We start from the raw sequence: 24,575 nt of genomic DNA, 5'->3' as shown, positions 1-24,575 counted from the left end.
AATTACGCAGTCTCAGGCAGTTCTTTGTAGCAGTATAAAAATGGACTAATACATCCATTCATCCATCAATGGGCGCTTGAGTTGCTCCCGCCTATTGGTTATTATGCCTATAGCTGCTATGAATGTGGTTGTGCAAATATCTCTTTGAGATCCTACTTTCAATTCTTTTGGACTTATAATGAGAAGTGGGATTGCTAAATCATATGATAATTCTATTTTTAATTGATTCGAGGATCCATCATCCTGTTTTTAAAAGAGGCTGCATCATTTTGTATTCCCACTAACAGTGCACAAGAGTTCCAATCTCTCCATATCCTCACCAACACTTGTTATTTTCTGTTTTCTTTTTCTTTTTTTTTAACGGTTGCCATCCTAATGAGTATGAAGTGATATATCATTGTAGTTTTGATTTGCATTTTTCTAATGATTAGTGATGTGGAGCATCTTTTCATATGCTTGTTGACCATTTGCATATCATCTTTGGAGAAATGTCTTTGCCCATTTCAAGTCATTTGCCCATTTTTTAATCAGGTTATTTATATTTTTGTTGTTGGGTTTTAGGAGTTATTTATATATTCTATTATAACCCCTTATCAGATATATGATTTGCAAACGTTTTCTCTCATGTAAATGCAAATATATGTATATGCAAATCATATATGATTTGCAAACGTTTTCTCTCGTAAAAATATATAATAGATTACTGTAATCCCTCTCAAGGTTGCCTTTCACTCTTGATTGCATCCTTTGATGCACAGAAGGTTTGAAGTTTGATGTTGTCCCATCTATTTTTTCTTTTGTTGTCTATGCTTTTGATGTCATATCCAAGGAATTGTCAAATCCAATGTCATGAAGTTTTTCATCGATGTTTTATGCTAGAAGTTTCTGTTTTGGATCTTATGTTTTTATCTCTAATCCATTTTGAGCGATTTTGGTATATTGTATAAGGTGAGGGTCCAACTTCATTCTTTTACATGTGGATATCTTGTTTTTCTAGCATCATTTGTTGAATAATTTTCCCACTAAATGGTGTCAGCAACCTTATCAAACATCATTTGGCAATATAGGCATGCGTTTATTTCTTGACTCTCTATTCTATTCCACTAGTCTATATATCTGTCTTTTTATTTATTTATTTTTAGAGACTCATCCAGGCTGGGGTGCAGTGACATGATACAATCATAGCTCACTGCAGCTTCAAACTCCTGGGCTCAAGCAATCCCTCCTATCTCAGCCTTCCTAGTAGTTGGAATTATAGGAGTGAGCCATGGTGCTCAACTGTATCAGTGTTTATGCCAGTACTATACTGTTTTGATTACTGTAGCTTTGTAATTAGTTTTAAAATTAGGAGGCATAAGACTTCCAGCTTTATTCTTTTTCAAGATTGTTTTGGCTATTTGAGGTCCCTTGAAATTTCAAATAAATTGTAGAATAGATTTTCCTATTTTTTCAAAAAATTCCATGGGAATCCAGGTCACTTGCTTTTGAAAACCAGTATTGTATTTTTTAACAAAATTACTGAAATGATGATAACAGCAATATCTAATCCTTATGTGTCATCAGTCATGATTGGCAAGGCAGTGTTCCCTATCCCTACCTAAATCAACTCATTTAATCCTTACAACAACTTTCTAAGTAGGTAGTGTTACTTTCCCCATTTTACAGATAAGGAAACAGGCATATAGAAATTCTGTAACTTCTGTAAGTTTACACATTTTAAAAGGTCAGAGCCAAGGTTCAAGTGCAGGCAGTCTGACTCCAGAGTCTTGAGGCTTTCTGGAATAAAAATACCACATAGCAGTTCAGGCTGCATTTACTAGATTCTTGTTAGATGCAGTCCTAGCTGTCCAGAGAGGCCCATACATCTCTTGGGGTTATGTCTCAGACCTGTGCTTCTCGAAGGAAGGAAGGAAGGAAGGAAGGAAGGAAGGAAGGAAGGAAGGAAGGAAGGAAGGACTTTATTTATTTATTTAAATTTATTTTTATTTATTTATTTATTTATTTATTTATTTATTTATTTATTGAGACGGGGTCTCGCTCTGTCGCCCAGGCTGGAGTGCAGCAGCAGGATCTTGGCTCACTGCAAGCTCTGCCTCCTGGGTTCACAGCCATTCTCCTGCCTCAGCCTCCTGAATAATTGGGACTACAGACGCCTGCCACCATGCCTGGCTAATTTTGGTTTTGTATTTTTAGTAGAGATGGGGTTTCACTGTGTTAGCCAGGATGGTCTCGATCTCCTGACCTCATGATCCGCCTGCCTCGGCCTCCCAAAGTGCTGGGATTACAGGCGTGAGCCACCGCGCCCGGCCAAGGAAGGACTTTATAATGCCCAAGAACCTGTTATAGATTCTGAGATGTCCTCTAGAAAAGAAATCTGAAATCTGTTTGATTTTGTATGCCTCATTTTGACCAAGAAATCTTTTCTTTTCATTTTTCTTTTTTCCTTTCTTTTCTTCTTCCCTTCCTCCCTCCTTTCTCTTTCTCCTTCCTTCTTCTTTTTTTTTGATGGAGTCTCGCTCTTGTCTCCCAGGCTGGAGTGCAGTGGCGCGATCTCAGCTCACTGCAACCTCCACTCCCGGGTTCAAGTGATTCTCCTGTCTCAGCCTCTCGAGTAGCTGGGATTAAAGGTGCCCGCCACCACGTCCAGCTAATTTTTGTACTTTTAGTAGAGACGGGGTTTTGCTGTGTTGGCCAGGCTGGTCTCAAACTCCTGACCTCAACTTCTCAAAGTGCTGGGATTACAGGCATGAGCCACCACACCCGGCCAATCCCCAGAGAATATAATATATGATGCTTCACAAACTTAACTGACACAGAGCCTTTTGGCATAGATCTGTGGAGCTGGTTCTCTGGGCACAGGCTCTGGCAAATGCTGGCGTAAAGATATGACCACTTGTCACTGTGTCCCGTTTGCCCCAGGATGGTTTGGAACACTCAAGTGCAAATCCTCGTGGGATATGGAGGGAGTGTTCGTTCTTATGTCGGCCCCGGGTCAGTCCCAGGTTTGAGCTCATAGGCTGACGTCAGGGAATGGATTCCAGGAGTTTGCCCGGATCTTGCAGCAGGCCTGCTTCCTGGACTTCTCCAGGACAGTCACTGGGGCCTGAGAGGTAGCTCAGTTTTCAACCACAGACAGTGACTGTGTGGGAATGAAAAGATAAAGGAATTTAATGCTAGAGGAAAATGAGGAACAATGGACCCATCAGGAAGGAAATCCAGAAAATAAAAATGGGATGGTGTCACCCAAAGGACCGAACACTGGTGTACATATATTTTGTTTATTCAGCAAATAAACAAAATTTGCTGAATTTTTGTTCAGGAGGACCAGCTGCCAGCAGTGCTCTCAGCTTCCGCAGCCCTTTAGGAGCTGACGGTTTGGTCATCCAAATGGAAATGTTTCGTTCTCTGCCTCATTTTCCTCACCTGTGGAACAGGACCAGCAAACAATGCCTTAAAGGAATCCTATCAAAAACGATGCTAATTTTAAAAGTATAAAGGCTTTTGAAGTCAGAGAAATACTATGTGAAAATCAAAGAGTTTCTTTTTTCTTTAAGGACAAGAACATAAATAAAATAATAAAATTTTTTTAAGCAACTAGTTTTAAAAATCCAAAACTGAAAAAGAAAAAGAAAAAAAAAACAGTAAATCTTACAAAATAGACAAAGCAACAGTGAAAGAAATCAAAGTGAAAAGACCATTGCAAAAGAGAAACTATTGAATTGGAAAACAGACTGCAGATATTGGAAAACAGACTGCAACGCAAGGATAGAATTAGATACGTTTAAAACAACCTATTGCGAAAGATGAATCAGCCAGGCTATATACAGCAACAGCCGTGAGAAGCAGGTGTGTCTTATTTATTTTAAAATACCCATTGTTTGCCCAGATCAGACCTTCAGAAAATATTTGTGAAGATGAACAAATATAATGGACGTGTGGACAGTGGAAACAGCAGGACCTCCGTAATGAGGGATTAATCTGAGCCCGGGCTTTTCTGGCTTTCTTTTTCAGTGCTAACATTTCAGCTCATGTGCTTCGCTATTTCTGCTGCTTCCTACACTTTATTTTGGAAAATGTCAGGAGTCCCAATAATGTAGCAGTGGATGTGACATCGTAATGCTGCTACTGATAAACAACTGAAATTACTACTTACTAAGCACTTCTTTTTTTCTAACCTTAACTTGAATTTGCCCAAGATTCCTAGAAATGCATAGAATCTTAATATTTTCAAATTACCTTTTTATTTGAAAATGTTGTCACATGTTCGTGTATTTTAAAAAATTGAATTTAAATTTTAATTTAAAAAATTGAAACACAGAAAAGTAAAATGAATCAAATGTAGAAATTCCTTTCACCCCTGTGCCTACTCCAAGTAGGTAACTGCTATTAACAATGTATTCTTCCTCGATATTATCCATATCTAAAAAGACATATAAATGTATATAATTTTATGGAAATAGTATCATTCTAAATGTACCATTTTGTAACTTGAGTTTTTATTAGATACGTCTTAAATACCATTCTATGTCAATACATTTAGACTTTTTTTATACATTGATATACCATAATGAGTTTCATGCTTTATTTAATTACTCCCTTACTGATAGACTTTTAGATTAGCACTTGCATTTTTGTTTAAAAAAAAAAAAATTTTTTGAGTGGAAAATTGTGTTAAGTCACTGAATGAACAGCTAGGGTCCAAGGCTGAGGGCAAAGTGGTGCAAAGTACTCTTTATCCCAAAGAGCGAGAAGGCAAGAAGCTCTTGGCAGTTGAGATATATGTTTCCCTGAAGGCCTCTTAAAAGGTGACTCAGATTTACCGAACTCAGCCCATTCCATGTGAGCAGAAGACTGGGGAGGAGTGAGGGAATTATGAAGTCATTGCCTTGTTAGAAGTACTGGGGTGCATCCCTTTCTGCTCCTCCAAAGCCAAGTGAGGGTTGCCCCAGAAGAGTCCTGAGTAAACAGTTGGAATTCCTTCCACAAGGAACACTGGCATCTCACGCCCAGCTGGAAGTCTGCTTAGACTGGACTGTGGGTCTGCCCTGATTCTGCCTGAGCCAATGAAAAGAACATTCAAGGCCAGGCATGGTGGCTCATGCCTGTAACCCCAGCACTTTGGGAGGCCAAGGTGGATGGATCACCTGAGGTCAGGAGTTCGAGACCTGCCTGGCCAACATGGTGAAAACCCGTCTCTACTAAAAATACAAAAAGCTGGGTGTGGTATCACGTGGCTGTGATTCCAGCTCCTCAGGAGGCTGAGGCAGGAGAATCGCTTGAACCCAGGAGGCGGAGATTGCAGCGAGCTGAGATTGTGCTACTGCACTCCAGCTTGAGTGGCAAGAGTGAAACTTCATCTCAAAAAAAAAAACAAAACAAAACCTTCATGAGAGGGTGGTGGTGGTGTGACCTTACGCTATCACTGTGTGGAGGGACAGGGTGGTACAGGTGTCCTGTGGGTGCAGTGACCCCATGGACAGTAGTAGATTTGACTCATTTTGTAATATCCCACCTGTTATGCTCTGAACTGTGTCTCTCCAAATCCATATACGTTGAAGTCCTGTCTTGTATTTGGAGATGATTTCTTTACAATGAATTCACTAGGGTAGGCCCTAATCCAGTAGGATTGGTGTCTTTTTGAGGAAAAGAGATTAGGACCTGCACACACACAGAAGGGATGACTGTGAAAAGAAAGAAGATGACCATCTTCAAGTTCAAGAGAGAGGCCTCGGAAGAAACCAACCCTGATGACACCTTGATCTCAGACTTGCAACCTCCAGAATTGTGAGCAAGTACATTTCTGTTGGTGAAGTCACCCAGTGTGCGATACTTTGCTATGGAAGCCCTCCAAAGTAAGATGCCACCCAAGGTGAGAAGGCCTCAGCCAGAGGCAGTGCCAGGAGCTGGGGACAAAAGGAAGACGTGGAGTGAAGCCAGTTCTCCTGTATCAGTGAAGTGGACAGTGGGGAGGCCCCATGGGCCCTCAAGGAACTCCTACAAGTTTCCAACAGAGGGAGGGGCTCCCAAAGTTCAGGCTGGGAAGAGGAGTGAGAGAATGGCAAGCCTCTCTCCAGTTTCCACCTCACCCTCCTACCCAGGCCCTTTTCACAGACCGGAATCCTGGGGTAAGAGGAGGAATGGGGGAACCCTTCCTATCCCAAATTCCCTGAAGCACAGCTTTGGTTGGCGCAGGTAGGAGAGTGAAGGAGATACAATTTTTAGCTGTTTTAGACTAGATTAGATTTTAGTAACTGAAAGTAACACGATAGCATGATGCAGGGAAGGAAGATTCAGCATAGCACAGTTGGGAAAATCAGAGATCCGAGAAATGTTTAATTATTTTATGTTTGCATGATGATCAAATTCAAACTGTTTTAAAAAACCCTCCAGTTTTGTTTTTGTATTTTTACAGTAAACCTCTTTTTACATCTATCTTGGTATATACCTGTGAGTAATTCTGCACTACACATCCCTACAACAGCTGATCAAAGGCTATGTGTATTTAAAATTCTGATGACTACAACTAAAATCTATACCTCAATGTATATTCCTTATAGAAATACATTGGGTGTACCACTTGCACCAATATGAGAGCTTCACAGTTTTAAAAATACATTCAACTTTAAGAAAATGAAATGTTATTTAAGTTGTTAGACTCTGGGACAGCGGTTGTCAAACCTCCCCCTACACTACCCACCAAACCCAGTCCAGTCGGCCACCTATTTTTGTACATAAAGTTTTACTGGAACACAGCCATACCCATGCATTTACATATGGTCTATAGCTACTTTTGTGCTAGGACAACAGAGCTGAGTTGTTGCCACAGAAACTGCAGAGCATGCAAAGCCCTTCCAGAAACACTGTGCTGCCCCCAGCTCCAGAAAAGTCAAGCCTCCCGTGCCCTGCGGATCAGCAAATATAACTGCGGAGCAGCAGCTGAAGGAGTATCTTGTCCTCGTGTGTTCCTGTGGTTCATATTTCTGGTGCCAGATTGTCCAAGGCATTTGGATGACTTCACACTCTTGAACTACTTGGGGCAGGAAGTCAAACTGGAAGAGTGCAGCCATTGCATTGCACTGTGGGGAAGGGGACCCTTTGTGAGCTTATCTCACCGGCAGGAGGGTGGGGCAGGCAGGCGGTCTTCCTGAAGTGTAAATCCCAGGAGATGCTGAGCAGGTGAAGTGGGGGCTGCAGGCGGCAGGAGCCTCTGCTGCGAGCCCAGCCAGTTCTGCTGCTCACTTGGGCATCCTGCAGGTGCTGGCGCCCCCCGCATTGAAGATTGTCTCCAATTCTGAAGAAAAACAATGGTCTACTTTCCCCCTCTCCCTTCGGAAGAACCTCGTTCTTTCAAATTCACTCCCAGTTGCTCCTGATATTATCCGAGAGCTTTTACTGTTGAAGGAGAGAGCACAATATGTGCCACACCAGAGGATGACCATTGCCTAATTGGATTCACAGCGATGACTTCTTTGTGAAACACTTCCATAAGCATCACCTATATTTCCAAATTATGTTTTGACAAAAGCTTAACTTCTTATCAAAAGGAATTTGTTGGAAGACATTTTTTTTTGTTTTGTTTTTTGAGACGGAGTTTCACTCTTGTTTCCCAGGCTGGAGTGCAATGGCGTGATCTCAGCTCACTGCAATCTCTGCCTCCCGGGTTCCAGCAATTCTCCTTTCTCAGCCTCCTGAGTAGCTGGGATTACAGGTGCCTGCCACCAAGCCCGGCTAATTTTGTATTTTTAGTAGAGACAGGGTTTCTCCATGTTGGTCAGGCTGATCTCGAACTCCCGACCACAGGTGATCCACCCACCTTGGCCTCCCAAAGTGCAGGGATTACAGGTGTGAGACACCATGCCTGGCCTGGAAGAGAATTTTTATGTTCAAGTTTCACTATGTGGCGAGACATTCTGAGGAGCACTTGACCCAAAGGGCAGGGCACCTTCACGTGTCTAAATCAGTGTGTTGTTCAATAGTGACTCATTCATCTCCACCACGTGCTGAGCCCTGTGCTAAGCACTTGGTGTGCTTGTGTGTGGAGAGGGTGGCAGTGGGGAGGAGTGGGGACAAACACATTTCAAACAGGAAATCGTAGGAACATGGCAGCATCCTCGTGAGGTAGGCACGGGGTGCTGTGGGACGTGACCCAACTCTGTGGGGTGGAGGCAAGGTCCCAGGTCCCGACTTGTGGGGTGGAGGTGAAGTCCCAGGTTCCGACTCTCGTGGGATGAAGGTGGGGTCCCAGGTCCCAACTCTGTGAGGTGGAGGCAAGGTCCCAGGTCCCGACTTGCGGGGTGGAGGTGAGGTCCCAGGTCCCGACTCTTGTGGGATGAAGGCGAGGTCCCAGGTCCCAACTCTGTGAGGTGGAGGTGAGGTCTCAGTTCCCGACTCTGTGGGGTGGAGGTGAGGTCCTAGGACGGAGATATCCACACTGAGTAGTAGAGGACAGCAAGATTGGCAAGGCTAAGTGGGGAGTGTGGAATGAGAAAGGAGGATTGGGTCTAGGCTTGGGGGCCAGGTTAAGAGGGCCTTGTAAGCCCTTCTCTGAAGCCAGATTCTTTCCCTGAAGCAGTGGGAACATTGAAAGGATTTAAACAAGAAGGTGGTGTCAAGGTTGAGATTGAGAAGGGTATTAGTTATGATTTGGAGGAGGTAGGGAGGAAGATCATAAACAGAAAGGTCGCAACGTTTCTGCATGAAAAAAAATGAATTTGAACTAAGGATTTTGTAGTGAGAATGGAGTGGAGAGGATGAGGTAAATTTATAGGATTGGACGGCCCACTGGATGGGGAAGAAATGGTGGGAAAGAAAAGAAAGTAAGAGTGAATGCTGGTTTGGGAGCTTGAGTGCCCAGGTGATATGTAGAGACATTCACTAGGATGAGAAATGCATTAGTTAGCTATTGCTGTATAATTAATAATCTTGGCCCTGTGCAGTGGCTAATGCCTGTAATCCCAGCACTTTGGGAGGCCAAGGCAGAAGGATCACTTGAGGCCAGGAGTTGGAGATCACACCTGACCAACATGGTGAAACCCCATCTCTCCTAAAAATAAGCTGGGCGTGGTGGTGCACATCTGTAATCCCAGCTACTCGGGAGGCTCAGGTAGGAGAATCACTTGAACCTAGGAGATAGAGACTGGAGTGAGCCAAGATCGCTCCATTGCACTCCAGCCTGGGCAATAGAGCAAGACCCTGTCTCAAAAAATAAATGAATAAAATAAATAATCTCAAAGTTTACAGCTTAAAGCAACAAACATTGATTATTTCCCAGTGTTTGTATCAGGAATTCAAGAGTGGATTAGCTAGATGGTTCTGGCTTAAGGTCTCTTGTTAAGCTGCCATCAAGGCATTAGCCAGGGCTGCAGGTGTCTGAAGGCTTGACTTGAGCTGCAGGATCTGCTTCCAAGATGGCTCGTTCACAAGTCTGTTGGCAGAAGGCTTCAGTTCCTTCCTGGGTTTTCACAGGAAGCCTCAGTTCCTTGCCACACAGACTCTCCACAGGGCTGCTTGACCGTCCTTACAACAGGGTAGCTGGTTTCTCCCAGACTGAGAGACCCAAGAGAGAACAAAGCACACAGTGCTTTTCAGGACCTAGCCTTAGAAGTCACCCACCATCCATTCCACCTTATTCTGTTCAGTCCACACTTAAGGGAAGGGAAATTAGGCTCCACCTTTTGAAGCAAGTGTCAAACAATTTATGGACACTTTTCAAAGTCGTCACAAAGAAGGTAGGATGTAGCAGATTTGCGTAGAGGAAGGTGTAGGATTCGGTTTTGAACATGTTCAGTTTGACATCCCTTTGAGCTATCCTGGTTGTGAACTGTAAACTCACTTCCTAAACAAGTATATGCCCCTCTCCAATGTGAGATTGTGCCATCTAATTTAATCTTCTCCACAACAAATAAATCTATTGATAGATCTTAAGGTTATAGGAAAAATATTAAACGAAGCTGGCAGATAGTCTGCAGGCAAGAGGTAGACTTCTCCGTGCATCCATCATTCACGGCCAAGGCGTTAATTATTCTCTGAAAAGCAAAGAAGTTGAAATGATAAAAATATAGGCTTTCCTTCTATTCTTGCTCAGCATTCCTCAAATTTTCATGTTTATAAGTCTCACTGTAAAAAGAAAAAAAAAATTGATATACAAAACCATGTACACTGTATTCAGGGAACAATTCAAGAAAATGTTTGAGGATCATTGAGCTACAAGTGATTTTTTTTTTGCTCCCTGCAGAATTTTAGAATCTGACCCTGGGTAAGGAGGCTGCGTTGTGTCCCTCCCCTCTGAGAACCTGAGAATGTTTCGCTGTGGTTTGTGCAGTTTTGCACCTTCCCTAAAGAAGGTGGTGTCTGGGCGAGTGCTCGGCGCCTATCTTCCTACTGTGTGCAGTCAGTTTTCTTTTCCAGCTCTCACCTCCCTCCTTCATCTCTCTTCAGCTGGCTCGCTTCTAAGATGCTTCTCCCTGCCTGGCCACAGTGCTTACCTATTCTAGGATGAGACAGGCCCAGCTGGGTTAGCGAACTGTTGCTAAGAGCCTTCCTTATTTCATGGGCTTGACCCCAGCTTCGTATTGTGGCATCTCCTGTCTTGGCGTCAGCTTGATTAGGCAAAGTGTGAAACTCAGTGCTGCTTCAGTCTCACCTCCTACTTTGAGTTACTGGATAAGTACTCTGTGGTTCACGGGGTGTCATGTACTGCTGGCTTAATGAAGCAGCCTACTTTATCAGACAAGAACCCTCACGTGGCAGTCCTCCAGCCTGTGGGCTAATTGATATTCTTAACGAGGGAAGGCAAGCACCTCATGAAAGGTTTTATTTGTGTTTTCTTTTTTCTTTTTATCTCTGTTTCTAGAGACAGCAACCCTATCAGTCCAGCAGATCTGACTAGACTAGAAGGAAGCCAGGAGAGTTTTAAGGAACTCTGACACAAGGGTATTTCTCTTTATGTAACCATTTCCCCAAAATATATCAGCATAACCGTCAGCATTTTTCTAAAGAACAATGAACCCCACGTCATGACCTGCTACTTTACTTTTTATGGAGGTATATGTTTTAGTGGCCAATCTTGTAAAAGTGGTTATTTCTGAAAAGGGGTGCCACCTGCTGCTGGATATCTGTGTCTGTCAGGAAACATTACCATCTAGAAATGCTATTGGTATGTGTGTGTCAGCTCTTGGCTCACTGCTCATTTCCTGTTAAAAAGAACCTAATCTCAGGCAAAGCTAATCCTACAACAACAGTCAAATCCCTCCAGATTCAGATATGTTGAAAAAATACAAAATGCAGAATGGGCTTCATTTTGTACCTGTTCTAAAGGCAAGAAGGTGCATTTATGTCCAAAAGTTCTGCATTTGTTGTCCTTCATTCTCTGTCACATACTGCAATTAGCCTTCCATATGAAGAAGTGTAAGTATCAGAAACACGCAACCTACAAATATGTGTGGGCTCCATTCTCAAATTGGAGAATTCCATTTCTGTCACCGTTCTTTCTCCACTTGGTGGTATTCAGGATCATTAGAGAAGGTGCACAGAGGTAGCATAAATAGCATCAAATCACCTAAGAGCATGTTTCTTTTTATAACTTCCTGGGCTGAGTTGAATGCTTAGCTAATTCACTTCATCTTATTTCCTAAAATCTGAACTTGAGGCTATTCATTTTCCTCTAGAAACTACTTTAGCTGCTATCACAAGTTTGGATGTGCAGGGCTTTATTGTTTGCTTACTTACACATGTGTTTTTCAGTCTCCGAACTGTGATTGGAGACTTTTTGTGATTGATAACTAGAGGTATGGCCCTGAAGTCAGAGAATATAGTACATGTGATGTTGAATTTTGGTATTTTATGAGACATCATGTATGGTAAGTTTTGGTGAGTTCAAAAAAAGAAAAAACTGTGTTTTTATTGACTGCAGATCTCTCCATTAGACCAAGCTATATTACTGCATTGTTCAGATCGGCCATAGTCTTATATATTTCTTTTCAAATTAATTTATAAATTCTTGAGAGGTATGTTCAGATTTTCCCCCATGAAATTTATTTTGCCTAATCATTTATTTTCAATTTGTGTTTTACATATTTTGAGGCTATGTTGTTAAGAACACATTGGCTGTCAATTATTACGTCTTCTGAAAAATTATTCCTTGTATCACTAAATAATAACTTTCTTTAGCCTTAACAATGCCTTTTCTGAAGTCTGTTTTGTTGGGCATTAATACTGTAATGCTGGCCAGGTGCCGTGGCTCATGTCTGTAATCCCAGCACTTTGGGAGGCTGAGGCAGGCAGATCACCTGAAGTCAGGAGTTTGAGACCAGGCTGGCCAACGTGGCAAAACCCCATCTCTACTAAAAATACAAAACTTAGCTGTGCATGGTGGCAGGTACCTGTAATCCTAGCTACTTGGGAGGCTGAGGCAGGAGAATCACTTGAACCCAAGAGGTGGAGGTTATAGTGAGCCGAGATTGCACCACTGCACTCCAGCCTGGACGACTGTCCCACAAAATACTAATAATAATGATAAATAATAATAATATTGTAATGCTTTCTTGTGTTTAGTATTTTTCTGTTTTTTAAAAATACCACTTGCTTGTCAACACTTCTGCGTTATTATGTTTTAGATGTTTCTTTTTTAAGCAGAATGGCTATGCAGGGCTTGGTGACATTACCTGCTGTGACAACCCCAAATCTCAGTGGTTTAACACAACAAAGGTTTAGACATCATTCTTTAATCATTATGGCCTCTTTCATGTTATTCTATTTTTTTAGTACTTTTATTGCTAATTTTTCTATTTATTGCATCTCCTGGAAATCCCTCAAAGTATTTTTCCCAAGTGTAGTTTATAGGGTTTTTTGATGTGAGCTCATCTTTCAGAGAGTTTTTTTCTTGCTCCTAATTGGATTTCCAGTGAAACTTGCTTGTAGAAGTAAGCACTACCAAGTGGTTTCACATGTGATTCTTTTTTTTTTTTTTTTTTTTTGAGACAGCGTCTTGCTCTGTTGCCCAGGCTGGAGTTCAGTGACGCAGTCTCAGCTCTCTGCAACCTCCGCCTCCCGGGTTCAAGCAATTCTTCTGCCTCAGCCTCCCGAGTAGCTGGGATTACAGGCATGCGCCACCACACCCGGCTAATTTTTGTATTTTTAGTAGAGATGGGGTTTCACCATCTTGGCCAGGCTGGCCTTGAACTCCTGACCTCATGATCCACCTGCCTCGGCTTCCCAAAGTGGTGGGATTACAGGCGTGAGCCACCGCGCCTGGCCCACATCTGATTCTTTTGGAACCCTAGGGTCCTAAGTGTTCAGTGATCCTAGATGAATTTTCATCTTAATTTCTTGATTCATTTGTACATCATTCAGGTAATATAAATTGAGACATGAGCAGTCCACAACTAGTGTCTCCAGCTCCTACTGGTTGCTTTTTATTTTCTACCCAAGATTCAAGTAGACTATGCTTTCCAAGGCCAGAGGAGAGAGGTTTTTTTTTTTTTTTTTTTCCATCCCCTTTTTGTTAAGGGGAAAGTTCCTGAAGGTCCAGAGCCCTGTATAGAAGTTCAGGTCTAGGCCTTTCTTACATCACCAGGAGGTCCCTCGTGCTGTGATACCCTAAGCCCTGTGTCCAGTGCAAGAACCCTGTGTGCTAGCTTTTTATCAGCCTTCTATAATAACTCTTTATTTCTGGCACCTGCGGACTTAATCTTATTTTTTTTAAGCTTGGAAATGTATTATTAGTTTTGGGGTATGCTATTTCATATAGCATTTCTTGTATTTTTAATGATACATGGCTTTACACCTTGTAAGACTTAGCCAACACTTCCTAACATCTCTTTTTTAGCAAAGAGGAAAAACCCCTGAGTGAGATTCCAGGGATTTCTAACTTAAATTTAACAATATTATCTTATTATTATTTATTTTTTTCTATATATAAGTTATTTATTTTATGTAACTTAAATCACTCACCATTTATTTTACCTGAGTGATTTAAGTTTACATATAATGGTTGAGTATCCCTAGTCCGAAATCTAAAATGCTCCAAAATTCAAGTTCTTTAGTGCTGACACAACACTCAGAGGAAATGCTCAATGGAGCATTTCAGATTTCAGATCTTCAGAGCAGGGATTCTCAACCATAGTATATAATGCAAATATTCCAAAATCCAAAAAAGTCAGAAAGTGTAAATATTTCTGGTCCCAAGCATTTTGGATAAGGGATACTCAACTTGTACACTAGCGATACAAACATTCCTCTCAAAATAACCTTAATAAAATAAGTCTACTAAAGAAAATGTTAAGTAAATTGGCAAGTGATAAAAGGCTATGACAAAAACCCTAAAGGTGATATATTAATACTCCATCTTACAGAATACTTAAAAGCATTCCATGTCTTTTCAAGCTTTTTGTTCCTGTTTATTAAAGCATGCTTTGATGTTTTAGCAATCCAGACGTGAAGAGATTTACTGTCAATATGAATCTGGGCTAAGAATGTGGAAAATTGGTTACCCAAATCAGGAAATAAAATTTTGAGCATAGCATAAGTCAAATATTCCCTTTGAAACCATAAAGGCCAGCTATATAGTAAGAATGGGCTAGATTGTAATGTGGTAACAAATAACTACAATATCACAGGGCAAAACACAACAAAACTTCATTTCTTGTTTACATTTCCAACAAGCTTTCGTTGAGGCCTCTGCTTATCAGAGGCACTCGGGACACCGCCTGGCCGAGCCCCTCCACAGCTAATAAGGTGGGAAGAGGATGTGGCTCTTCACACGCTTGCTCCTAAGCCTTCTGCTCAGAAGGAACATCTCTCCCTTCGACTCTGTCTTCATTAGCCAAAGAAGTCATGTGGCGCATGTCATAACACGTTGATCTTCTAACACACATGGTGTTAATGTCACAGTACCATCCAGCAAAGAAACCATGAAGCAGTTTTAATACATCCTCTAGATGGAGACATGTAGCTATTTCAGCCATAGTACAGTCAGACTTCTGCTAACCTCTTGGTTAGCTCCAGTCTGTATAAAGAAACTCAAAATGAAGTAGAGGCTACAGATAGATAAAGTAAAATACAGACCTTTACAATGGACTGGTTTGTTACCCAACAGATCCTGAGAGGCTTCAGTATTGATCATAAAACTGCTGTCCTGCTTAATCACCAACTGCTCAGTTTGGCCACTTCATTTCTGCAAATGTTTATGGGCTTAATGTATGAATGTGGTTGAAGTATTTACAAAGAGCGTGACTTGGGTTTCTCTTAGATTTGCTTTTAGGCTATTCTGGCTCAGCTTTCCCTCAGTCCCAGGGGTTTTCTAACATGTCCCTATAGCCTTCTTTTTCACTCTTGTTGCCCAGACTGGAGTGCAATGGCGCGATCTCAGCTCACCGCAACCTCCGCCTCCCGGGCTCAAGCAATTGTCCTGCCTCAGCCTCCCGAGTAGCTGGGATTACAGGCATGCACCACCACGCCCGGCTGATTTTGTATTTTTAGTAGAGATGGAGTTTCTCCATCTTGGTCAGACTGTTCTTGAACTTCCAATATCAGGTGACCCGCCCGCCTCAGCCTCCCAAAGTGCTGGGATTACAGGCATGAGCCACCACGCCCGGCCTAGCCTTCTTTAATATCCATGAGTTTGTGTGAATCTCTCTCCTTGGGTCATCGGTTGATCACAGCCTTCAGCATTTTTCTTCCCCTAGTGCATGCTAACATGGGGGGAAGAAATCTGTGCCTTCTTTACAGGGTCTCTGCTTTGTGTTGAAAAGGAACACTTAGAGGCAAAGACTCTATTTTCTAACATCAATGAGTTGAGGAGCATTTCTAGGCTCTGTGGAGATTTGTGCAGTAATAAGATTATATTTTATCTGGGCCAATGCCCAAATTATAGTGACCTTTAATTTGATTTGTCCAACCATGACACGTACTTAAATTAAACCACTGCTCCTGGTACTATGTTTTAAGTGGAGGGTATGTAATACCTTAAACTCAGACAGTGCTTTATGACTTACAGAGTACTTTTATTTGTACTGTATTTATTCTCCACAGTCACTATGATGTTGGGTATTATCCCCTTTTAAAATCACAGAAATGGTCAACTAATCTTTTCAGAGTTAATCAGTTTGTCGATACTGGCAGCAGAACCACAGCTCAGAACTAAAACCTCATATCCAGGAAGGACTCCTGCAATTATTCCATGATGTTGCCCATAATTCACAATTTTAAAAAAATCTATTAAACTTAAGCTGATCCTATCTATTTTACAACCATCGTATTTAGTTTGAGGCCAAGGCCCACATCCTGCGTGCTCTGTCAGGCAGATAGAAATCTGATGTCTTAATTTGTGTTCAAGGTTGACTCTTAGGCAGATAACTAGAAAAATAATGTACATGTGCATTTAGAATATTTCAGGCTCGATAATTCAATCCAACACAGTCAGTGGTAGAACTAAGATTTAAATCCAGCAGCTCTTAATAGCAGCATTTTGCTACTTGACAGGTACGAGAGGTTTGATGTCAAGGAGAACACACAGAATGACAAAGATCATTGTAAGGAATTCCAAAAACTGCAGGATCATGGGATACCCAGATATCCATCCCTCTAGGTCCTAGGACTTTCAAAACTGGGGCCTGGTGCAGATCTTCTCTTTGCATACCTCCCCAACCTTTGTTGCTGAATAACATGGTTTGATTCCACCTATCATAGTGTATCTCTGTTTGGCACAGGTTATCTTGTTCCTGCTGATACATTATTGTCTGTCTTACATGCCAACCTCTTGCACGCTCTTTTGCTACCAGGGCACAGGTCTAGTTTTAGAGAACACACAGGGTCAAAGCCACAGAAGGAATGTAGACAAAGAAACTCCCTGATGCTGAGCTTTTGAAGGGGTCTCAGGAGTTGGTGGGTAAGTACACAGGCACTTACCTCTATCCAGGGGAGCAGCACTGAGTTCTTGGAGGTAGTGGTCATTGTATCAACTCCATCATTCCAACTCCACCACTGGAATGAGACAGGTCTGGCTTGTTCCTCTATATCCTCGGCACATAGTAGACACTCAATAGATATTTGTTGAATAAATGAAGCAAATGCAGTAATCACTAAGGGTGCAGATTCTTTTCTTTCATCATAGTGCTTTATTGACAGTAGGGGATTTGACTTGCATCCTGAAGAAGTAGATTGAACTCCAAAGGTTTGGTAGATCCAGCGTTACATAGAGCAAAGAGAGGGAGAAGGGAAATAAATTAAGAACTTTAACATAAAGGTTTATCATGTTTAAAATTAGGTTAGTGCCCACATCATAAGGATTCGCCCTAGGTGAATGAAATTATGTGAAATTCACCAAGAAGAAAAATATATTATGGTAAATGGGTACTTACTGAACGAAGGTCCAAGGATGAAAATAAATCAAGAGAAATGTATCGTGAACAGTGGTCAGCTTCTTAGAAGAGCATATAGATTCATCACAATTGTCTTCGGTATTTCCTATTTCCCTACACTTTTCTTACCAAATGTGCTAATACACATGGTCGTGGGCTCAGCACTGATTAGAAAAAAGAGGTGGGAAGTCATGACCAGAGCCATCTTCACCAACATGTATTCACAGTGACTCTTTAAATATTCAAAAAAGGAAGAAAAATAACATCAGTCTATGCCTGCTCAGGAGTGTCAGGCACTTTACTTTTGTAGCTTAATCTTTAAACAACCTGGTGAAGTAGGTGGTATATCCCTAGTTTACAAATGAAAACTGAGATCAACAGAATATGCTCTCTCTCCCTCTGTCCATGGGAATTTAATTAAAATACTCAAATTTACGGAGTGAGAGATGTATACAAAGCACATATAATGACCCTGTTGTTAAATGTAAATAAATATATATATATATATATTTTCCTATTTCTGAGTTTCCCACTTGGTGTGTGTTTACTTAAGTGAGCTAGTAGAAGTGACCTGATGTATGCAAGTGAAATTGGTGTCCATTGTTCTCATTTACCATAACTGCAGAAAGTCTTTAATTTAGGACCACTTACAGTGGATTCAGTTCCCATCTGTGGTTTATTTTAAGTGAGTTGAAAATGTTATCCTGGACTCTCTGGGTTTCCTCTTCAAAAGAAATGAAGTCCTACACAGTTGTTGATGCGCTTTGCTTTGCTTTTTTTGCAGACTACTGTCAGAGGATGTAGGAATGGACATCCCGTTTGAAGAGGGGGTGCTGAGTCCCAGTGCTGCAGACATGAGGCCTGGTGAGAGCAGCATTTGTTCATTTCCTTTGTTGGTATTCTGTATCCCAACGTTTTCATTATTCAGTGAAAGAATTATTTCCTGTGCATCTAACTTATGATTTCAGTGATAGCAGTGAGAGGAAAAAAAGAAATGTGTGATATGAAGGTGTTAGGTTGCATTTGGTTAATTTAAGAGGTGGCTTGAATATTGATGCTCGCTAGTGTGGGCTGCATTTTATCTCCTAGACCACAGCCTTATCTGCCAATGTTTTCAGTTCCTGTAATAATTAGCTACTGTATATTGTACCAAATTCTGACTAATGTCTAAGTTCCCCACATTTACACGTAATTGTAAGAAAGTTTAAAATTGGAAATGTGGTATCAAGAATGCTCAATATCCTAACTATCAAAACCAAAACCAAGACAACAACAACAAAAAACAACCATCCTACATTTTAGGAGTTTACAACCCAAGGCATACACAAAAAGCAATTTAATTTTTCAGTTGCAACTTATATGACTCTCTCTGTGTTCCAGGGTCACTCTCTTACATTACATCAACTCCAGGATCATACCAAGATCCTGAATCATGTATTCTCAGCCAAGCCTACAGTGTGGTGGGAAGAGGGAAGGCAATTACATTTGTTTTCTGTTGTAGTATTTGAAATGCATTCTTCAAAATACTAGTCATGTAACAGATTTCTAAATGTTCTATGGCCAAATATGCTTGGTAACCACAGTATGCTTATTTGAATCTTCCAAGTTCACAATGTACTTTTGAATGATAAAGGCACTGAGGCTATGGTTATCTGATATGGTAAGCAGCTAGTCACATGTGGCTATTTAAATTAATTAAAATTAAAAATAGTTGTTTAAAATGCTCTTCTTCAGTTGCACTAGCCTCATTTCAAGTGCTCAATAGCCACATACAGAACCTTTTCGTCATCACAAAGAATTCTTTGGGACATCACTGTTCTGCAAATTCCTGAAATATAGAAACTCAGTGTGGAAACTTACTTGTCAATAGAAACTTTTTTCAAGTAATACATAAAACCATTACCTGGAACAGAGTTTGGGTGATGTTCCATTCAGAAAAGAAAAAGCTTAATGACAAGGAAACAGTGCCAGTTTCTCTAGGACAAGGCCGGAGTCAGAATTCCAGAGTTGAAGGGTATACCAAATGGTCTTCAAAATACTTCGTGCTTGGGAATCCTGTCATTTCTGGTTTTAGGTGAAGGCAACAAACTGTATTGTCCTACTCTGCTCTCACACTGAACACTTCTGTGACCGGATGTGTAGGGTTCTGTTTTGTTTTGTTTTGTTTGTTTTGTTTTTGCCACACACCAAGCAGTTTTCTAATGAACACCAACTGGGTATCCTATAATTCAGTTCTGACACTATCCACCTTAGGAAATGACAAGGGTATTAAGACCTCTGTGCCTGGAACCAGGGCCAAAGACCAAAATATATTTCTTATTATACTACAGTAGGGTATCTCTCTACCTTTGTTTTGTTAGCTTAAGCTTGGTTAAAAATGACTTCTCCAGCTCTGCTTCTATTAAATGAAAGGCAGCTGAGCAGCAAGACACATACTACAATGAAAGGAGGGAGCCTACACATAAGATTATCACTTACAGGCCGGGCACGGTGGCTCAAGTCTGTAATCCCAGCACTTTGGGAGGCCGAGACGGGCGGATCACGAGGTCAGGAGATCGAGACCATCCTGGCTAACCCGGTGAAACCCCGTCTCTACTAAAAAAAAAATACAAAAAACTAGCCGGGCGAGGTGGCGGGTGCCTGTAGTCCCAGCTACTCGGGAGGCTGAGGCAGGAGAATGGCGTGAACCCGGGAAGCGGAGCTTGCAGTGAGCTGAGATCCGGCCACTGCACTCGAGCCTGGGTGACAGAGCGAGACTCCGTCTCAAAAAAAAAAAAAAAGATTATCACTTATATTATAGGAACCAATGTCAAGTGAGATTGGCATAAGAGCTGGTGACTGCTTGGGTGAGCTCCAAGAATGTTACCTGGGAGGATACTTCAGCCAGGTAAAGGGCAGTGACGATCATATACAGAGTTGTCAGGACCTAAAAGAAGTATTTTGGGAGTGTCTGTGAACATGACAAAGTTCTTAACCTACATTCCATAGGAGTAAAGTCAACACAAACCATTAGAAAATATAGTTGACCCTCTGTATCCATGGTTCCAAATCCATGGATTCAACCAACCACAGAAGAAAAATATTTAAAGAAAAAAAATCGCATTTGTACTGAACATGTACAAACTTTTTTTCCTGGTCATTGTTTCTAGACAACAGAGTGCAACAGCTATTTACTTTGTATTAGGTGTTATTCTAGAGATGATTTAAAGTATACAGAAGGATGTGCATGGGTTATATGTCAACACTACACCATTTTATATCAGGGACTTGAGCATCTGTACACTTTGGTTTCCACCAGGGGTCCTGGAATCAATCCCTTATGGATATCAAGGGACAACTGTATATGTAAGCTTAACTGTTTTTCGTATGCAATATACCCCGTGAAAATTTAATTCAATTATTATAGCAATTTCAAGTTTTCAAACTTGAACAGGGAAATTGTAAAAACTAGTTACCTACCCATTTAGCAATAGCTCCTACTTCCTGTTTCTACATGGCCAAGGCCGAGGGGGTTGGGAGGATCCAGTTACTGAGGGCTGCTTTCAAGAAGGGTTTCTAAATCTCATACCAAGATTTCTATCAGGTCTGCTTTTGCTGAAAGGACTTGAAAAATGTTTTCCACTGGGCCCAAACCCCCTCTTGGCAGCCACGTATAGGTTAAGTATCCCTTACTTAAATGCTTGGACCAGAGTGTTTCAGATTTTGGATTTTTTCAGATTTTGGAATATTTGGATTATACTTACTGGTTAAACATCCCAAATTCAAAATTCTGAAATCCAAAATGGTCCGGTGAGTATTTCCTTGACACATCATGTTGGCACTCAAAAAGTTTCAGATTTTGGAGCATTTGGGATTTTGAAATTTTGGATTTAGATTGCTCCTCTGGTTTAATACTTGATCTTGCTGTTCTCTTTCTTCTTTAGAACCTCCTAATTCTCTGGATCTGAATGGCACTCATCCTCGGAGAATCAAGCTCACAGCCCCAAATATCAATCTTTCTCTGGACCAAAGTGAAGGATCTATTCTCTCTGATGATAACTTAGACAGTCCAGATGAAATTGACATCAATGTGGATGAACTTGATACCCCCGATGAAGCAGATTCTTTTGAGTACACTGGCCATGGTAAGTCACTAAGTTGGCAAGGCCAAAGTTAAATGCTAAATAAGTAAAAGATTTTCTAACAGACCTCTCATTTTTGTGCCAGTGGATCCTTTTTGTGATTTCTAGAAGCTTCTGTTTTTACTTCAGGTCATAGGTGACCATGATTGACAGTTTGGAGCCTGACAGAGAACGTGTGGTTCACAGAGGTCCTACATAACCATTGCTCTTTATTCACCCCTACTCTGTGCTAGCATTTATGCTAGGCACGGGGGCTGAGGGAAGACTGTTACATGCTGTGTTGTAAGAAACCTGGGGCTGGGTTTGCAGAGGAAGAGAATTTAATCCGGATGATAAAATTTGAAGAAGAGAAATCAGAGCTTGACAATTTCTTATATAAGTTCCCACTATCTGCAAAGTTCTGTTCCCCAGATCCTTACATGACTGACTCCTTCTCTTTATTCAGATGTTAATCAGATGTCACCTCCTCAGAGAGGTCTTCCTTGACCTCTGGAATCAAAGGTGCATCCCACTTCCCTGCTCCCACTACCTAGTCACTCTCTGTCCCCATATTCATTGTATTTTCCATGTATCACTAATTCAAATTGTATTATTTAACTATTTGTTTGCATCTTTCTGTCTTTCTCTTACCCCTCGAATCTATGCTCCATGAGAGCAAGGACTTTATGTCTGATCCTGCATCTCCAATAAAGTAGGAAGGAAGAAGGGATGGTTTAGGGGGAGTGGGAGAAATGATAAAAAGGAAGACAATTAAAAGTTGTCAGATCATCCAAGACTCACACTCCTGATATGAACATCAGTCTTTAGTTCTTTCTCTTGCTCTATGAAATTTGGTTTGAGAAATATGTACAAATACAAAATATTTGCTTTTTTTTTTTCTTTTAATGGCATTATGTAGTTTCTGTTTCAGTACTAGCCAGGGTGGAATTCTCCGAAGTTACAGTGTTTGAAAGTGAAACCGAGTGAGTCTGGGACACAGATATTGCTTTTATTCATTTTAAGAATTCATGCAATCTCAAAAGTAATACGGTGCCACAATTAAGTGATGGCCTGACTTTTAGAGATATGCTAATTCTAGCAGTTCCACTCCTGAAGAGAGTAATTAGAAAAGTCACCAAATTAGCTCATTATTTCGACCAATGGTCATTGAGCTGACGTGAGCAGTGCAGTTCAGAGTCTACCTTGACAGAGCTTAAGGCTTTATTTCCTCAAAAAGGAAATAGCTAAACAACTTGTTTTATAGTCTATTATGCTTAAGTAGAGATTTTTTTTTCCATAAGTTTTTGGGGTCCAGGTGATATTTGGTTACATGCTTAAGTTCTTTAGTGTAAGTAGAGATTTTATATTGCGTTTATATCATGTGTGAATTTCTGTAGTTATCTGGGTAGTTGATTCTGTAGGTTGAAATACACAAATAGGAGGTGAAAGAAGGTCTGGAATTTGTATTATTTCCTGTCATCCCAGAGAGTCTTCAGCAGCTCCTCTGTCCATCCCAGTTGCCCCTACCAGCTCCCACTCTTTTCCTGCTAATATAGTGACAAAATCCCACAGAAGACTGTGGCATGATCCTACCGGCCCCTCCCTCGCCTCCGTATTTGCTTCTCTGTTGCCAGGAGAACTTTGTCACACCACATCTGAACCTTTTATTTTTATACATAGTAAAACTGTCAAGCAAAGCACTGGTGGCTGAGCAAGCTGGTAATTAACACTGCCACTTGCTGACATGGCTCTCTTAATGTAGTTGACATAGCTGTGTTGAAAGAACCAGTTTAATGGCCACAACCCTGCTTTTAGGTCTTAAATGCAAAGGACAGAATTGTAAAGTAAGTTGAATTTTTAAATCTACCCTAATTTTCAAATGAAAAGTATATGGTCAGAGGTTTTAAACAAAAACATGAAACTTTGAAAACACAAAGTGCGCCTGAATAGCTGTATTTTGTAAACATGAGGACACAGATAAGTGACTGTATAAGAGGGTTAGATTATAAATATGTTTTAGTTCTGAAGTATGAAATAAATGCTTGAACGCAGCCTGTTTCTTAGGTTTCTCATGGCAGCATTTTGAACTAGGCATATACATTCTAAACAAAATAGGGGTTTTTAAAGTATAGTTTTTCAAAAACATTTGGGCCATAATTTATTTTCTTTTAATGAATACTTTTTCATTTATGTTATATTTTTCATGTATATATTTTCATTATATGTTTTTCATTATATATTATAAATTTTTACTATATATTTTTCATTTATATATTTTTCTTTCTATATTATATACCTCATTATATTATATATTTCATTATCTAGTTTTCATTTATTTCATTTTATAGATGAGAACACTGAAGCACAGAGAAGTTAAGTAATTTGCCTAAGGTCACACAGCTCATTGTTGCCCTTAGCTCCTGGCCCATGCTGCTTCCCAGTGAATATGCTAACAATGAATGGAAAAAGGTCTGTTACTAGATTGGGCTTACATACGTGAAGTCAAAGGTGATAGCTCTTGCTCACCTTTAGGCCTCTTTTTATCCAGTTTTCCTGACTTGGGGACTCTAAAAAAAAAAAAAAAAACAGTAAGAGTTACTGTACCAAATGCCTGAAGGTTTTTCAGGCCTTTACCTGTTTTATTCAGTAGCTGATGACCAAATGCGTCTGCCAGGGTTTTTGCTCACAATGCAATTTTGCTTGTGGAAAATTTGTGAAGCTCACTGTCAAATATATTCAACTGGTCCTCCCTTTCAAGCAGTTTTCTTTAACAGTTGTGTCCAAAGTGTTGGGACATGTAAGTTAAGGTACTGTGAAATAATTAAGGTTTGATGTCCTTTTGTATTTACAAAGTACCAAAAATATCAAAAACACATAGATAATGATGGACTTGGGAGGTCATTCTTTCATATTAAGAAAGATCTGAGTTTTTTTCTTTTTTAATACTTTAGTTTACTAATCCTAGAAACTTATATCCAAAGGTCAGGAAAAATAATAACTCATTTCTGTTTCCCAAACCAACAACCAAGTTATTTTTACCACCATTCAGATCTTCAGAAAGATATTTTGTAAGGGAAGTGGAAAAATGAAAAATTTTAGACTGAATATTTCTGATAAG

General features: G+C 40.6%; 1 protein-coding gene across 7 annotated transcripts in view; it reads left to right on the top strand.

Annotated features, from left to right (window-relative positions):
* The window catches only part of PRUNE2 (prune homolog 2), a 293,604-nt gene that overhangs the window by 229,774 nt on the left and 39,255 nt on the right, over positions 1 to 24,575 (top strand). For all 7 annotated transcript variants that reach the window (XR_003115889.1, XM_025358683.1, XM_025358681.1 and 4 more), the window contains 2 exons: positions 18,142 to 18,221; positions 21,281 to 21,481. Coding sequence is in view for 6 of the 7 variants with exons in the window: in XM_025358683.1 (XP_025214468.1) it covers positions 18,142 to 18,221; positions 21,281 to 21,481 (281 nt within the window). In the remaining variant the exon portion in view is untranslated. The remainder of the gene's footprint in view (positions 1 to 18,141; positions 18,222 to 21,280; positions 21,482 to 24,575) is intronic.

Source organism: Theropithecus gelada, chromosome 15 (genome assembly GCF_003255815.1).
Source record: "Theropithecus gelada isolate Dixy chromosome 15, Tgel_1.0, whole genome shotgun sequence".
NCBI lineage: Eukaryota > Metazoa > Chordata > Mammalia > Primates > Cercopithecidae > Theropithecus > Theropithecus gelada.
Note: the sequence above shows the minus strand (reverse complement) of the source record. Positions and strands in the feature narration are given on the sequence as shown.